At 38.2% G+C, this 18,023-nt stretch overlaps 1 protein-coding gene across 1 annotated transcript in view; it reads right to left on the reverse strand.

The window, feature by feature from the left end:
• TPK1 (thiamin pyrophosphokinase 1) overlaps positions 1 to 18,023 on the reverse strand; it is a 239,763-nt gene that overhangs the window by 142,538 nt on the left and 79,202 nt on the right. The window contains exon 3 of the mRNA XM_018075854.3: positions 16,344 to 16,416. Coding sequence (XP_017931343.1) covers positions 16,344 to 16,416 — 73 coding nt within the window. The remainder of the gene's footprint in view (positions 1 to 16,343; positions 16,417 to 18,023) is intronic.

An 18,023-nucleotide genomic window follows, 5' to 3' on the forward strand; every position in this document is an offset into this window, starting at 1 on the left:
CTATGATGGATTGTCTGAATTCCTTACCTAAAATTTGCATGAAATGTGGTGGCTGGTTTGTCTGGAGGTCAAACAGGAGATTTGATCAGAAAATTTTGTTTGCACTTTTTGTAGCTCAAAGGCACAAATGTTGAAGTTCCACTGAAAAGCACACATTCACTGTAGTAGTTGTTCACTTGGATTAGTACATATAGTTAAGTGAAAGGCAAACATCAGCTCTGCAAGTATGAAGATTCTTATTTTCCTTGAAAAAACTAGTGCTGTGCCTTAGAACACACATTCCAGCAGCTAGGAAAGTGTAGGACTAATAATAATAACAATAACAATAATAATATTAATAAAAATAAAAAAGGATATACTTTAAAATTCTTATTTTATTGAATATTTAGAAAACAATGCCTAAGATCTGAATCTGTGAATCAGATATATGTTGATGTAAAAATTTAGGACACATTCTTTTTGTCTATTATTTTTAGCTTTTGCTGTACTCTTTAGAAATCACTAAAACAACCATAGAATGGTTTGGGTTGGAAGGGACCTTAATGATCATTTCGTTTCAACCCCTCTGCCATGGGCAGGGACACCTTCTACTACAGCAGGATGCTCAAACCCTCATCCAACCTGGCCTTAAACACTTTCAGGGATGGGGCATCCACAACTTCTCTGGACAACCTATTCCAGTGCCTCACCACCTTCATAGTAAAGAATTTCTTCCTAATATCTAATCTAAACCTGCCCTCTTTCAGTTTAAAGCCATTATCTCTTGTCCTAGCAATATTTGACCTTGTAAAACTCTCCCTCTGGAGAGGATCTTTTTATATTTGGCTCTCCAGTGGTCTATCAGTTTGGGGGGAAAAAGTCCTGGAACAGTATCAGTGGCAACAATCAACTTAATTTGCCAATACTGAAGAAGGAATGTTGGTATCAAGATTCAAATTAAGCCCATTCTCATCCCGTATTTTCAAACAAGATTTAATCTATCTATTGTCAAATTTACCAATAAAGTCATTAAAATGAAATACAAGCTCTCTCTGCAACAGATGCAAATCACATCAGGTCACATTAAACTGGCTATTAAAAACATGCAGAAGAAAAATAACCCAATGATTGTAAAATCCAGTTTTGCTGCTGGACTATTTATTATTGCAGATTGAACAGGTTTGAAAAGGAAGCAAACAAAACAATGACCTACGCTATTTCTGTTTAATGATTAGAGGTACAATTTGAAAACCATATGCCTGGATTCTGTTCTTTAGAGTCAAGCTGGTTTCACCATGACTTCATGAGAGGAAAGTCCTGCTTATGAAACCTACTTGACCAAGGGGAGCCAGTTGATGCAAGCTTTTTAATCTTTTCGGATTTCAGTAAAGCTTTTGATACTGTCTCTCATAGTATCCTTCTGGACAAAATATCCAGCACACAGCTGGATAAACACATCATGTGGTAGGTGAGCAATTGGCTCACAGGCTGAGCACAGAGGGTGATAGTGAATGGGGTAACATCAGACTGGCCACCTGTCACTAGTGAGAGTTCCACAGGGCTCCATCTTAGGCCCTATGCTCTTCAACATCTTCATAAATGATTTAGACACAAGGCTGGAAGAGCCCCTCAGAGGGACCTCGACAAATTAGAGGGCTGGGCAATCACCAACCCTATGAAGTTCAACAAGGGAAAGTGCTGGATTCTGCAGCTGGAATGGGACAACTCTGGATGTCCGTACAGACTGGGGAATGAGATGCTGGAAAGCAGTGCCATGGAAAAGGACCTGGGGGTCCTGGTCAGTGGCAAGCTGAATATGAGTCAGCAGTGCCCTGGCAGCCAGGAGGACCAACCATGTCTGGGGGGACATCAGGCACAGCATCACCAGTCAGTTGAGGGAGGAGATTGTCCCGCTCTGCTCTGCACTGGAGCAGCTTCACCTTGAATACTGTGAGCAGTTTTGGGCACTGCAATATAAGACAGATATTAAGCTCTTAGAGAGTATCCAAAGGAGGACAACAAAGATGGTGAAAGGCCTTTATGAGGAGTGGCTAAGGTCACTTGATCTGTTCAGCCTGAAGAAGAGACTGAAGGAAAATCTCATTGCAGTCTACAACTTCCTAATGAGGGGAAAAGGAGGGGCAGTCACTGATCTCTTCTCTCTGATGACCAGTGACAGAACCCGAGGGAATGGCCTGAAGTTGTGTCAGGGAAGTTTAGGTTTGATATTAGAAAAAGTTTCTTCACCCAGAGGGTGGTTGGGCACTGGAACAGGCTCCCCAGGGAAGTGGTCACAGCACCAAGCCTGACAGAGTTCAAGAAGTGTTTGGATGATACTCTGAGGCACACAGTGTGACTCTTGGGATGGTCCTGTGCAGGGTTAAGGGTTGGATTCAATGATCCTTTTTGGGTCCCTTCTAACTCAGTATATTCTGTGATTCTGTGAAGGTCACAGAAGCATCTAAACGGATCATCCAAAAAAAAAAACCCCAAAAATTATCTACTAAAAGCAAGGTTTTTTCTCAGTAGGTTACCATGACAAGCTCAACCCAGAAAACAGTTTTGTTGTTATTCTTAAATGACACATTTATCTTCCCAGACGACTCTGTCTAAATGCTTCTAATCAGTTTATTAATTTTATACATCTTTTTAGTCTTCTAGAAAATGGTGAATGGTTTTCTCAGTTTTTGTTTTTTTCCTTTTTCTTTTTTTAATAATCAAGCTGCACTCAGATGGAAATTGAAATCAAAAGAACATGCACACAACCACTATTTCCCATTTTTAAAAGCAGTTAAAGATTTTAGTTAAAATCTAGGACAGGTAGGATTCTCCTGTCTCATCAAATTTAATCCAGTGTCATCAATGAAACATGTCGTGAACATGTCAATACTTCTCACAAATTTTCTAGCATCCCTTTAAAAGTACTTCTGCCCCAGCTACAATCTCCTGGAAGGCTCAATCCTCCGATGGATAACAGCACACTTATAATTTGCAGCTTGATTTTATTTGAAAGGATCTTAAATCAAGGCTACTTTTAATCTTCTCCAGTCCTCCTGTTTAGGTGTTTATGTATTTACTTTACTTTAATTTCATTAGGCTAAACAATATGAGCTCTTTTAGCCTTTTCTCCTAAAAGAGGCTGTTGGGCCCCCTGCTCATTTTAGCAGGTAGTTTTTGAGCCTGCTTCAGAACAGGTTCATGTTTTCTGGAGATGGATTATCAGAGATGTATGTGGTGTTCCAGAGGCAGCATCAAAACCTTCTACAGGGGCACTGAGAGAGATCCTGCTGCTGGCTATGAATCTTTCCTTCATCGGGGAATCATCTTTGCTCCTGTTGATGTCATATTGTGAAATGACACGTCCAGTGTCATTAAGTCTATCTCTTCTCCTGCACATGCGATTGTGAGCCTGAGCTCTGTGTGATATGTGGAAATTGAGTCTCCTAACCCAGCTTTTATGTCCAAACTAGGATGCTAACAGGAGGTTTAGCAGGTTTATCATCCAGTGTGTAGCTGTCACCTTCTGATAACAGCAATTTTCACTGCCATGTGCTCCTTCCCATTAGCCAGTGTGTTTTTCCCAACTTCCACTATGTCCTCTCTCCCAACACTTAAGACAGGTTTTGTTTTGCCATGGACTGTTATCTTTAATAACCAAGCTGTCCTCATGGGGCAGTTTGACTGCTTCATTTTTCTGCATTTTCTAGGTAACTAAAGCACCCATTACTACAAGTGGAGCTGACAGAAGAGAGCTCTTAACTCACTGCACATTTTGTACTTCAAAACAGTATTTTTGCTGATCAGTCCTCCTCTTCCATGCTTCACACGTACTCTTAATTTCCTTTCTGAGTTCATATGGTTATATCTGAAGTCTTCCTTGTCTATCTTTCACTTTTTGTTTACAAATCAGTTACAGGCAGCAGTTTTTAAGACAAAAGGGGTGGGAATTTGCCTTCTCTGTTTAGTGCATAAGATCCAACACAAATGGTTTTCTGTTCTCAATTTCTCAAGGCACTCCTTTTTGAAATGCAATTACATAAGATTTATAAATAAACCCCCAAATTGGAGTGGAGTACAGACCTCACAGACTTTTCATTCATCTCCACAGTTCACAAGTCAACTTCTGATCATTCTATCCACAGTAATTTTTGGCCCCCAAAGGTATCATAAATGCTTTACTGTCTATCAGAACAACACTGAAAATACCACAGCTCCTCATTTCTTTAGAGACTGTATGCTAAAATATTATCTGCCATCCACCAGTCAGGTATACCTGGGTTTTACCATTTAAATAGCATTTCTTCCCTCATGCCCAAAGAGACGAGTACAAATCAGCTGACTGTAATTTCACATTACCTTCCTTTATATAATGTAATATTTCTCTTTAATCCTTGCCTGTTACTTTGCCATATTTCCAGTAAATCTGTAAAAATCTATCTGCATACCAATAACAATTGGCTTAGTACTTCTGTTTTGCTGCCAATTTTTTTTTACAATAGTCAACAAAGCATTTCAATTACTTCTTGCCGACCTTATCCAGTTTTCTAGCTGGGTTACGTATATTGACCAACTCCCACTCCAATCCACATTGTATCATACTTCCCTCTGTTCTATGCTCTAACCCCCAATTTGTGTTTTTATCCTCTACTAAACAAAGCTATTTTATATGCTACAGAGACATAACTATGCTACAGAGACACAAATAAGCTTAGCTAACCACATTTTGCATCTAAAAATTAACTGATTTACTGGACACATGGTTGAACTCAGTACCTAGAGATAACGTTGATCGTTTCTCATCACCAAGCCCTTCCGCACTTTAGGAGCAGTACTTCTCATCATCTCATACCTCATTTTTATTCATACACTGAAAGAGAAAATAAACCATTCTACTTTTTTTTCAAACCTAAGCATTGAACTGAAGTCAAATTACTACAATAAAATATAATAAAAAATCTCTGACTCTATGGCAATCCCCTATCAAAAGCTTCTTTAGCTTACTCTAGCTTGAAATTCTTGAACTAGTAGGGTAGCCAATTCTGTCCGTTCTCCTTAACTTTCAGCAGTTCATATTTATAAAGCTTCTTTATTTACTTTGCATGATTTTAAACCAAATTGAGGAATTAATTAAAATAGTGCCACATTATTCACTTTAATTAGGTCTAATTTTTAAGATAAATGTATGAATTTAGTGAAATATAAATCCTGTGGTTTCATCTTTCAGATCAGGTTTGTTTGTTTTAAATTTGTGATAGTGACACAAAAAGTAGCTGCTAAATATTTATTAACCACTGAAAGGCAGGTAGAGGACACTATATGTTTCTAAATTGGATACTCACAGAAGTGTCTGACAAGCAGACTTCAAAAACTATCTTATCTGCCAACACAGCAACTGGAAGAGACCTCCTGTCTCATCACACTTGCTGCTTGCAGTCCTAATTAACTACATCCTAAACACCCTTCCACTGAATCATCAAAGACCAGAAATGGGCTCCCTGCACTCAGGCACATTTGGGGTTGAAATGTCTGGGATTTTATAGCCTCATCAATATCACTTTCAAGGACATGTGGCCATTTAGAAAGCATGTCTGTGTACTGTTCCACACAGTATTACACAAATACGTTTAATGAATGCATTTTTGAAGATGCAGTTTCAAAGTCTGGCTCTCCCACTGTGTTTTAATTCAGATTTCTGGGTCCAACCATAATGCTCTTGCTTCGCTCATACCTCAGACAAAACTCTCAGCAAGAAAGGTTCAGGCAATCATTTTAAACTAATGAGTCATTGGAAGTAGCAAGGAAAGAAATAGCTAGGAGAGTGGGATAGCTTGCAGCTGGAACAAATAAATCATCTATTATCAGATAACAGGATTGGCAGCCACTGGCCCTTATAGTACCTTTTGTGCAACTTCTTTGAAAGTGAATTTAACTAAAGGAGAGACACTGTAAACACCAGTAATATGATTCGGGGACAGTTCATCTTTACAGAATTTACATCTTTTTACAGAATTTATCAAACCATATCAGATTTACCCTAACTCTTCAAAGCATCTTGAGTTTTCCACAAAAAATACATCACATAAGTGATAAGTAGTGCTCCCTAAGGGACCTTAAACTTTTTATATTATTTCCTTTCCAAATCTAACCCCTCATTGTACACTGATGCCTGTCTCCTGCTCCACCACACTCTCCTCCTGCCACAGGGAATTTTGACCTATTCCACAGCATCTATAAGCTGTCAATCCATACTTCCATTTTTCACACTATATAGAACCAAGTTCAAGAAGATCTTGTCAAAAAAAACATCAAATGCAACTACTCTCTCTTTCCCATATCAATTTATTTCCCTACCTATGCATCTACTCACACTTCAGGTCTGTGAGGCACTTAGGCATATTATCGACACACAAAAACATTACACAGGGCTGTCCTGTATTCTCTACAGGAAGGCAAAATCAATGGAGAATCACTGACTTTCACTCTTAACGCTGTGTAATCTCCATTTTGCCCCCTTTCAAAATCCTGAAAGCCTCACTATTTGTCATAGCCTTAAATAAGTGGAAAAGTTTTCAAATTCATCACTTACTTCCTTTTATTAACTCTAAAAGGTGAATTGAGGTATTATCACGGCTTTTGGCCTTCTCTCTGCAGATGGCTGCCACGGGGAGGACCCATCTTGAAAGTCCTGTCACAATCAGCAGAACTGCCACTGACTTGGATGGGAACAGCACTTCACACCAGGACACCGGCCAGCCATGCCTCCTGCAGACGTGCTGCACAGCATGACACGTTCTTTGGAAGCCTGGTGCCAAGGACTACAATCAACACTTCATCACGGACTGCAGTCAATCGGAACAAACCAGTTATTTTTGATGAAAAAGTGTTCAAAAAGACTTTCCCATGAAGGAGAAAGGTTGGTTTACACTTAAGGCACTGAAAACTGCAAAGGTTCACAGCTAGAAGGGTGCTCTTCTACAGAAGGGGAGCAAAGCAGAAAGAAACTGAGTCTGGCCACAACCAGCTATTTCAGTGCACTGAGGGTGGCACAAGGGCTGAAGCATGTAGAGCAGTTTAAACTTGGTAATAAAGGAAAGGCATGTGCTTGAATCCATACTGCCTGGGGAGAGGAGGAGTTGGTTTGTCCAAACACTCAAAAAATTACAAAAAATATTTGAAAACTTATCCCTACCCCTGTCCAAGATCAAGCCAAACATATTTTTATTCTGGAATCTGTGTGAGCCGATTCCATTGTTGTTGATAAAAAATGTCCCTTGCAACACCCTGCCCCTCAAACCAAACTATACTTGCTCAAGGTCTAGTGGGAGCAGAACTGTTTTGGAATTGTAATGGAGCTTTTAAGATGGAAAACACTTAAAGGAGTGACAGACCCCCTCAACACTGTCTCTTTTACCTCATGAGTGGGAGAATAAAATGGAAGTTGAAGTGTGGTATTGACAGTTTCCTCCCCCCATATGGCCCACTTCTAGTCTGGGATGAGCTGAAGATATCAAGAACGTAACCTCATTAAAGAAAAGATTTTTTTAATCAGTCTAGAGACCTTCCTCACATTCAGCTGTGAAACAACTGTCAGTGCCAGATCAGAAATGCACCTCTGCAGGTATATTAGGTAATATGAGTACACTTATTTGCTCCAAAAACGTGCAATAAATACAGGATACAGAGCACATTCTGATGCTAGTGTGCTCCACTACTGTACCTGTTAATATTTCCACTGGGAAATGTATCTTCAAGTCCCAAGAAATACAATCAAATTTGATTTGAAGACAGAATGGAGGCAAAGGCTGATATTTTATCTCTCAGAAGTACTTTTGAGGTAGGATCCAAACACATCACTAGTGGATGCTTGGACACATTATACATTACAGGAGCAGCTGCTGAAGAATTTGGACAAAATAGTCTTAACACCTGTAAATTTACTGTAAATATATTCAAACTTCCATTGAAGTTAGTTATGTTTTACTAATTAAGTTTCCTCCTGGTATATGCAAATACAACTTTTACCATCTTGCCCTATTTCTGAGTGCAGCTATAAAAACAAACCTTGTATTTTTCATGCTTTTGACTAACTCAAAATTGAACTAGTAAAAACAACTACCTGTGCTCCAGAAGCTTCACCTGAACTTTTCTGTCAGACTCTACCCCTCTCTTGGTTTATAAATAACCTTACACTTCCATGATTCAGTTAATTAACACAGGTAAGTTCAAATTTGGCAACTTCAGCTCATATTTTGTTTCACTGAAAAGCTACAAAAGCATTTAACTCCTCTACCTGAAAAACACACATAATTTTCTCTCTTTTCCATTTGTTGGCTTGTAGAACACTTATCTGTGTGAACACAAACAGAACAAATCCAACCTTATTCCATCTGGATTGTCATCCTTGAGGTTTTGCAATTGTATTTCTGTAAGTGACGTGTAAGCACCACAAGAGCAACGTTATGGTAAGCTAAGACATACTGTCTCTCTATCATGTATCCCAATTTATTGTGCCTTTTAAAGTTCATAGGTGTCAAAGTGAAGAAGCGAAGGTTATGGTGGCCTTGGTGGATCTGCCCCTGGAGTCTGGAGGGTAAGGAGAATGATCCTGAGTAGTCCACAGGCTCCTTTTAAAGAAAGGGAACTCACTCACCGAAATTCTTGCTGCAGGTCCCTGAAAGCATGTTGGAAGCACTCCTCCTCATCCTCTCCCGCTTGAGCCCACCTGCAAACCTTCCTACTTTGAAATGAACAACAGATTGCATCTTTTCACTCTGCTGCTGAAATAAGAGCTGCCTGCTATTTGACAGGATGCACAATAGAATCATTTGCACAGGTTGACAAGCTGCTTCTCAAAATACTTGAAAATTGTAGCATCAGGATTTTGGGGATCTTTTTCTTGGTTAATGATCAGGTTTGTGTACCAGTCGCTCGCCAGAGTTGTGCTTTGGCTAGCTCATGAGCTGCCACACAACAGAATCAAACTCATAAATCCCACTGGGCATTTGAACTGAACTTGAGTGTGCAGCTATGTTTGATGAGCCGTGAGGTTGTGGGTTATGCAGCTTCATTGGACACTGTTCTAATTAGAGGTCCATAGGCAAGGGCACTGAGCCCTGTGCTTTGGGAACAAATTTCTCTTATATTCTCCAAAAAGAAAAGATGGATGTATAAATCCTACTTACATCTAAAAGGATGTATCATCTGAGTCTTTAACCACTAGTACCATATCAAAGTTATCTCTTTTGTGTGAAGAGGCTTAATCACAAAATAACTGTTCAATTTCCTTCTCCAGATTAAGCTGTCATTGTTTAAAACTCCTTTTTTGTTCCTTGCATTGGAAATGAAGCTAATTCAATGCCTTTCTATTTTTTTAAACCTTTCTGTTATTTTCTCCATCACAGGCTGACAGACCAGAGTAATGACTTCTTTCAGAGATTAACATCAGATTAAATTTTTTAAAACTCTTGAAAGTAACTCAAATGTCTAATGCAATATAGATTCTAGCCTTTCCCTTCCTCAGGCCATAACCAATGGAAAGGAGAAATAAATCTCATACTGCAACATAATATTAAACTGAAATTGGATGCAAGACTAAAATACCACCAGCATAATTTTTGTTATATGGTGCACTGTTTTCTTGTATATTCTATATTCAAGCAGTTGAGCTCCAGCTAAAGCATTTGTGAGAAGAAAGCAAGAAACTGCAAATTGTCATTTCAAACCTAAGTAAAAGAAAGACAAACCACCTCTAATAAAAGTTTGATCTCTTAATTTCTATATATTGTCTCCAAAAGCTACATTACAAGCAGCAAAATACTGCAAAGGAAAATAGAGTAGAACTTTTTTTAAGGAATGAGAACTTGATCAAATTGCATTCACAAACTTGCTAGATAAATTAAGGACTGACTCAGGTCCTAATAAACATACAGAGTAGCTCTCAATGACCTCAAAACTCTCAGAATCTCAATGATATTATATTGATCCTACAACACATAGGTCTTAGCTGTTTCTTCAGGTTCAAAGGAGTGATGCGCAACTGCCAGATATAAAGAACACATATTGCTTAGAAAGATGTAGGCCTGTATAACTGAATTTGTTTTGATTTGTGCCTTCTCTGCCTCCCTGTCCCCGCAAATCTCATCTGCATTTAAACAGATAAATTGTTTTCTGTAAACTGCTACCTTAGTGAAAGTGTAAAGAGTGATCTTAGAAATGGACAGAGATTTTTTGGGGGGTTGTTTGTCCTGGAGTCCTTTGCATTAAGGAAGATTCTTTTCAACAGGACATCATACAGACATTATACATATATTAACACAGCAGGACACAAAACATCTGTACAGGTTGTACATAATTTTAGGCCATAAGTCTGATGGCATATGTTTGATTGAAATAGTTGTGCATACACCCCTACATACCTACAGGAATGTTAGACACAATCATGTTAATACAATCAGAACAGCAATGAAAAGGTGGTTCAAGTATGTTTATCCACTCTTTATCACAATACAAAAATTCAGGAGAGTCAAATGTAACTATCAAAAGTCTAGTATGAAACCAAAATAACATCCAAAAGACAGATTATAATTCTCTGTAAACACTTGAAGTGGGAAAAATACTGCCAAGGGTTTTTTTTGTGGACGGTTGCAGTCTTTTTTTTTTTTTTTTTTGATACTTGCAGTATCATCTACATATTTTGAAGAAAAGTGAGTAGATGAACTTTGGGGAAAATTAAATCAATCTATGAAGCTATTGAACACAAAAATACCACCTCTGACTTAGGAAATCTTTAAGCTGTACATTACAGAGAGATGGAAAAGTGTATCAAAGAAGCCCCACTGTGCATACATATACTTTCAAAGGTATTCTGTACCGGCCCAGCTGAGACCAGACACTGGCTGAATGAACCTTTGGTCTGACCTAGTATGACTGTCTGTCACGTTCACCTTAACAAATGTGCCACCAAGCACATATTCTCTTACAAATTCATGACATATCTGGAACATAGTGATATTACTTTCATTTATCATGAATAAGAAATCACATAACCAGATTCACCTAGACAAGTCACTTGGAAACACAGTCTTGACAAGACCTCAGATGTACTATTCAAGAATGGAACAATTTATGAAAGCTACTGTTGAATAATTACATGACTAAGGCATACAGCAAGCTTCCAGTCTAAAATCCTAAATTGCATAGAGTCATATACAGTTTGAACTATTAATAACAGGACCATCCCAACCCTATAAATCATCTTGACTTGATGAACCTCTATCTGTATTAAGACACTGAGGCTCTTTCAATGAATGTCCCTCAGTAGAAAGAGACTGACCTAAGTCCAGGTGGCACTGGGCACCCTTAACACATCAGAAGCTGAACTGAGGTAGGTATAGCACTTTTTATGCTTGTCAAAGGTATCTTCAGCGGGACACACAGAGCAAGGGACTGCTTGAAAGCTAAAGTGGGGAATGTCAAGCAGAAGTAATCAGTCTAATAGCAAGACTGAACTGTCTCAGATCCACCTGCACAATTTTTGCAGCTCCTTCTGAAACCTTAAAACCTCTCACAAAGGAATCAGGGCCTAAAATGAACCATATTTTTCTTAGAAAACTATTCAATGTAACAAGGATACTCTAAACAAGTTGAATGTTTTAATATCTGAAGTCCCAACCTATATTAAAAATTAGTTTTAGGAAAACAAACTAAAATTCAGGGATAAAAGATAAAATAGTAACGAAAAACTCAATGGCTTTGTATGTCTTAAATTATAATAATATAACTGAGATAAATCAATTAATATTGGGATTTCACAAAATTATTAAAAAGTTTGGCCTTGGAAAGCAAGCAGGGAACACAGCATTAAAACATGCAGGTTAGCAAGAAAATGTAGAAGTTAGAGAGACATACAAGCAATATATCAGTGCTACAAATACATTTTGTAAATCTAATTATAGATGCATCATCACAGAACAAAAAGACAATACTCACACCATACCTATTAAGCATTTCTACAGCCCTGATAAACATTACACCCTGGAAATGGAAATAGGAAAGAGAAAGTGTTATAGTTGCAGAACTGCCTGCAAAAATAAGCAGCTCTACGGGACTTGAAAAGAGAATAGGAAAAAAACTAGATTTGTAAATAAGTTTACAGCATTTAATTACAGATCTGAAGTAAAGCCTACTAAGTCTATAGAAAGCATATGAAGTTTACCTAGTAGAAAAGTCAAACTGGATTTTTAACAAATAGCATAATCTGGATTTCAAAGGTCACTGGATTCAACCTTCTGCTTCTAGGCATAAGTACAGATTTGGTATAATTTTAGATAATGTCTTTGGTCTCAAAATTTCAGAAACAGAACATTGTTTGAGGCATAACAATACAAATGGCTGCCTTAACTTCAAAGTAATGTTTGAAAGGTTTCAATAATAGAAACATTCAGCTAAAGCAAGATACAGATGAAACTGTAATGACAGAAATATCACCACAAATCCTCCCTGCTTTGTACAGTGCCATTTCCAACATGCTTCAGACAGTACAGAGAAAGATTGCCATTGCATCTATTATGGGATCATATGAACATGTATATTTATCATGAAAGTACAAAACCTCTTCTCAATATCTATTTTAACAATGGTAGAAAATACACAGAATAAAGAATATTGAATTGTTATTCTTTATCCTTCATTTATAGTGCAATATGATTTTAAAAGGAAATTTTAAATACGACACTTCATTTCCAGTTGTGGTGCAGTTTTATCCAGTTTTAACATTACTTAACTCTGAGAAATGGGGGAAATAATCACTAATCTTTTAATATAAAGAATAAAAGACTACAAGCATATCCTTGACAAGTCAATGAGGCAAAACTAAGACTACAGAAAATAAGAGTAAAGCTGAATAACTTCTGATGCATGCTTACTTATTCTCTCCCAAAAGGACAACATATCCAACTCATCACTTACACATTCCACTAGTAAGTCTATTACACAGTTACTTTCCAACACAGCACTTGTGCCTTTAAGCTCTTAAGTAAATATGGCACACCATACCTAACAGAGATAAAAATAAGGTTCCCCTATACAATGGTGATTGTCCTCCTAAAGGGGAAATGGAAACACTTATCATGTAATCCTTGCTCAAGCCACACCAGAGGAAGTGGCTTAAAGATATCCCTAGTAAAACTTCAGGAATAATGTTTCCTGTAGTGGCATATACTGCTCTTGCTTTCATCAGTTCAACGAGGTAGAAAGCCTTCCAAGTCCAGGAGCAACCTCCTGGCATGAAGCTGGTGTGATGGAGAGTCAGGTTGTTACAGTTTTGTGATGATGATACAACTGCCTATAGACAACGCTTCACAGAACCATAATTAGTTTCACACACTGAATTTAATACTTTCTGCTTCTTACTCAGCACTACACTCCTCTGTCTTTGACAAAAACACTTGCATATGATTATGTTTTCTAACTCAATAATTAATGTCCATAAGCTTTACTGTGAAAAAGTAACTCCTCTTAGCAGTGGCATGCTATCGTCAGATAGATAAAAAAAGCCATGATGTATCAATTTCTGCCCATAGAGGTAGCTTTTATAAAAAAATAAAAACAATTGATAAAAGAGAACGCTTGCAACAATACATTAAAATTCTCTAATGATAGTGGCTTACCTTGTCTCTGGGTGTAATCTGCCTGTTGGTGAGGAAGGATGGTATGGGAAGCTACCCTAACTCACAACATGCTGCTACATACTTCCCTAATGTCAATAGTCCTACATTGATCTACTCACCTGAAGTTCTCTCACAGCCTGTTTTAAGTATCCCTAATACATTTTGGGTCATGAACACATACAGCATTTCCAAAAGACAGTGACTTTGGAAATTGTCTGGACTACAGAGAGCGCTTTAATGAACAAGATGTTTTACAGTAGAAGAAACATACAATTTTCTCCAAATTCTGTGTTTTATTATATTTTTTTGCTCAAGATATCCTTAGACACTCACCTGTATCTAATATTCTAATTTTCTGACCATGGAAAATTAATTAAAAAATGCAAAAACATTATTTTTCTTTCCATGCACACACAAAATTAAAATCCTAAAGTCTAACTGCATTGTATGAGGACCCCAGGCAAGGATTTTGTAGATTAGATTATTCTGTTCATTACACCTTTACAATCCTGACGAATTACTGCTTTCTTTACAGGCTATCAGCTCAGCACTTGCACAGATGTATTAACTCTGTATGAAGTAGAATTGTTCACTGTGTGTTCATAGAGAAGATGCAACCTGCATATCAACAGTAAGTTGCAACTGAGCTGACAAAAGGGATGCTATGGCCAGAAAAGTAATAACTGTGAAAAAGGGTAATAGTCATTTACCTTAGCTTATCCCTTTCCATACCCTACTGCATTCTTCCACCTTCTACCTCTTCCATCTCCTCCCTCTCTCTGTTGAATGATCCTTAACTTGCATTCTTTGGTAGGACTTACCTACCTACCACCATGCTGTTTATTTAAGCATTAATCATAGAATCATAGAATGGTTTGGGTTGGAAGGGAACTTAAAGAACATCCAGTTCCAACCTCTCTGCCAGGGGCAGAGACACCTTTCACTAGAGCAGGTTGTTTAGAGCTCCATCCAGCCTGGCCTTAAACACTTCAGGGATGGGGCATCCACAACTTCTCTGGGCAGCCTGTTCCAGTGCTTCACCATCCTCATAGTAAAGAATTTCTTCCTCCTACCCAATCTAAATCTACTCTCTTTCACTTTGAAGCCATTCTCCCTTGTTCTGTCACTACATGCTCTTGTAAAAAGTCCCTCTCCAGCTTTTTCGTAGGCTCCCTTCAGGTACTTGGAAGGCCACAATTAGGTCACCCCGAAGCCTTCTCTTTTTCAGGCTGAACAACCCCAATTCTCTCAGCTTTTCCTCATAGGAGAAAGGCTCCACCCCTCTAATCATCTTGGTGACCCTCCTCTGGATTCGGTCCAACAGGTCTATGTCCTTCCAGGTCGATGAGGACCCCAGAGCTGGACACAGCACTCCAGGTGGGCTCTCACCAGAGTGGAGTAGAGGGGCAGAATCCCCTCTCTTGACCTGCTGGCCACTCTGCTTTTGATGCAGCCCAGGACACAACTGACTTTCTGGACTGCATTGCCAGCTCATGTTCAGCTTCCAATCCACCAACACCCCCAAGTTCTTCTCAGCAGGGCTGCTCTCAATCTGTTCATCCCCCAGCCTGTATTGATACCCTTGGTTGCCCATGACCACACCAAACAGAGCAGTGGTTTTTGTGGTTTCTGTATTCATTAACAGATCATGAATTTCCAACCTGTAATGAATAGCATTAACCCCAAACTTTTTATTTTATTTTCTCTTCTCTTCCCAAGCTGTAATTTAACGATTCATAAGCATTTTTCTTGAGCTGTTCTCCTAATATGAACTGCCATCACACACTTCTCCCTTCTAAAAAATGGGGTAGAACATGGAAATAAAACTCTACAGTGTTCAGAGAGGGACTAAAACCCATCCAGCTCCACACACATCCAGCTCCACACACTCCTCCAGCCCACCCCTCACAGTCTGAAACCTTTTTTCTAACCATTTCATCCCAAGTCCATTAGGGAAGATTTCAGGCAAATTTCATTTTCACACATTCAATAGCAGCAGACTAAATCAACTAGCTCACAAGGATGAAACACCTACTCCTCTTGCAAGTACAGCCTGCTGCAAAGGTAAGCAAAGTGAGTTTACATTTATGTTGCTCACTGGAAACATGGTGGCTACACTGGAAATAAATTAACATATGGAGGAATTTATCCAATAACACATTAAGGAGGGCACTGCACTGGTGAAGCAGAAGTAGTCAGGTGTAATTTAGTGCTTCAGTGGGTGAGGAAAGAGACAGATGTCTCCATCTGCAGCTTTCCTCGAAAAAGGTAAAGTCATATCATACAAATAACAAACAGAGAAACTCTCTCTAGAATGTCTGTAGGTGCCAGCCAGGTGAGAATTACGCCAAGTTAATCTTTATTTCTTTGTATCTCACCATGCAAAAGAAGTCAGATTTTTCAGAAAGTTTTATCCTAGTTTCTCATTACTGTAATCTCTAGCAACATACAATCTATTTCCTCACCTCATGCTATGAAAAGTCACCCTACACAGGCAGTACTGCACCTCCTGTGTTTACTTTAAGCATTAGTACAGTACCACATGAAGCTTAACCTCTGGGCTTGTAAGGTGCTTCACAACTGCAGCCTTAAAGAAACCAACGAAGCCAGAATTACTTAATGACCAATGGGGGCACTAATGGGTTGGATCTTACAATGCTCTATCACACAAAAATTCATCAGAGAGATTTAATTTACCTTGACCTTGTAGAACTCCTTGACTTCAGGCTGAATGGAATCAAAATCACCACTGATGTAATCAGGCAAAAAGCTGAAAGGAAAGTAGTGAGCAGTGAAATGAAAAATTAATCCATCTTATTACATTTAATATTTATTTTCTCAAGAGTACTAAGGGGTACAAGCATTAATCTCTTAGGAGTTCCTTAAAAGCATGTTAAAACAAGAGGTGATATGAAGTGATACAAAATAAGGTAAGACAAAACATAAAACTGGTAAATCTATTATCCCTTCTTTGTTGAGGGAGCTACACATCTCTTATACCTCTCTAGGTCAGTAAGGCAAGACTTGTATCTGTCCGGTTTTAGAAAGACAACTTTCAAATATTTTTCAGATGTATCATTCAGTCAGCAAAGTATTTGACATAGCATATCAGAGTGCTATCCATCAAGCTTCAGAGAATGTTATTTGTCAGAAGATTATGATGATGCTTCGACAGCTGGTATGCCATAAATATTTCAAGGATTTGTATTTTAGTTGTTAGTGATGTCATCTCATTTCTACTCTTCTAGATTATTAAAAATACTCCCAAAATATAGAAGCCAAATGCTCAGTGATTTTTAACACTTATCTTCAATGTACAAAATGTGTATGAACTCCATTTCAGCTCCTGACCATCATTCAAACAGTAATATTGCTGCAAAGCACATGGAAATAATTTTGTGATATTTATCTCAAGTTGCTTCTTGTAGTTTTTAAATTGCAGAATGCTTTAAAATATTTATTGTATAAATTCTTATCAAATTCATAATGAAACAAAGTCTGCAATAGAAAGAACAGTTTAAGAATATTATTTGAAAAACAAACAAACAAACAAACAAACAAAACCCCCCAAACAAACCAACCAAAAAAACCAAAACCCCGGCACAGAAATACAGCTTTCCACCTTGCACAATTCCTTTAGATTTAAGAAGCAGCTAAGAAGACAGGTGAGAGTGTTGCCAATTTTTCTGCTTCATGATTTTAGAAGAATGCTGAAGGGTCTACAAAGTCTCCTTATCGGTAAAATCTATAAAAAATCTCATGTTCTGGCAAAGATTTCAAAGGAAACACATGGTCACTGGCCACCATTTTCTTTGAAAACTGAAAGCTGCTTCAGCTGAAGCTGGTAAGTACAATTGCTGTGAGTTAGGTCATGTGCAACTATGGCATTTCAAATTCACTGCTCTCTACTCTTACTAAGGTTTTTATAAAAGGATATGTTCTGCAACTAATCCCTTCAGAAGTGATGCTCCCATGCTTGCAGTGGTGGGAAGGGCAGTCCCTTCTGCAATGGGTTTTTTTGAGGACACAGAAATCAAGTAGGAGAAATGCAAATGCTTCAGTGCTCTGTTTCATATGCCTCAGACAGTACGGTTCAAAACCAGCTAAAGCTAACCAGAAAATTAGGTTTGCTCCTTCATTGTAAGACTTTTGTAATGTACAAAATATACCACATTTTCAAAAATTAAATTTTTAATTGCTGCCTTTTTACCTTTCCATGAGTTTCCTAATGAAATATTTACTGAATACAACAAGTCTAAAAATTTGCAGGTACTCTCTTTCAATTTGTTATTTTCTAATTATTTCTTCCTGATTGAAGCAGAGCCATTAAAAGTAAACTCACTCTAGGCATTTCAGTGGTGGCCCTGAATGCAAGCT

This window comes from Manacus vitellinus, unplaced genomic scaffold, assembly GCF_001715985.3.
Source record: "Manacus vitellinus isolate BGI_N305 unplaced genomic scaffold, ASM171598v3 scaffold_3_pilon, whole genome shotgun sequence".
Lineage (NCBI taxonomy): Eukaryota > Metazoa > Chordata > Aves > Passeriformes > Pipridae > Manacus > Manacus vitellinus.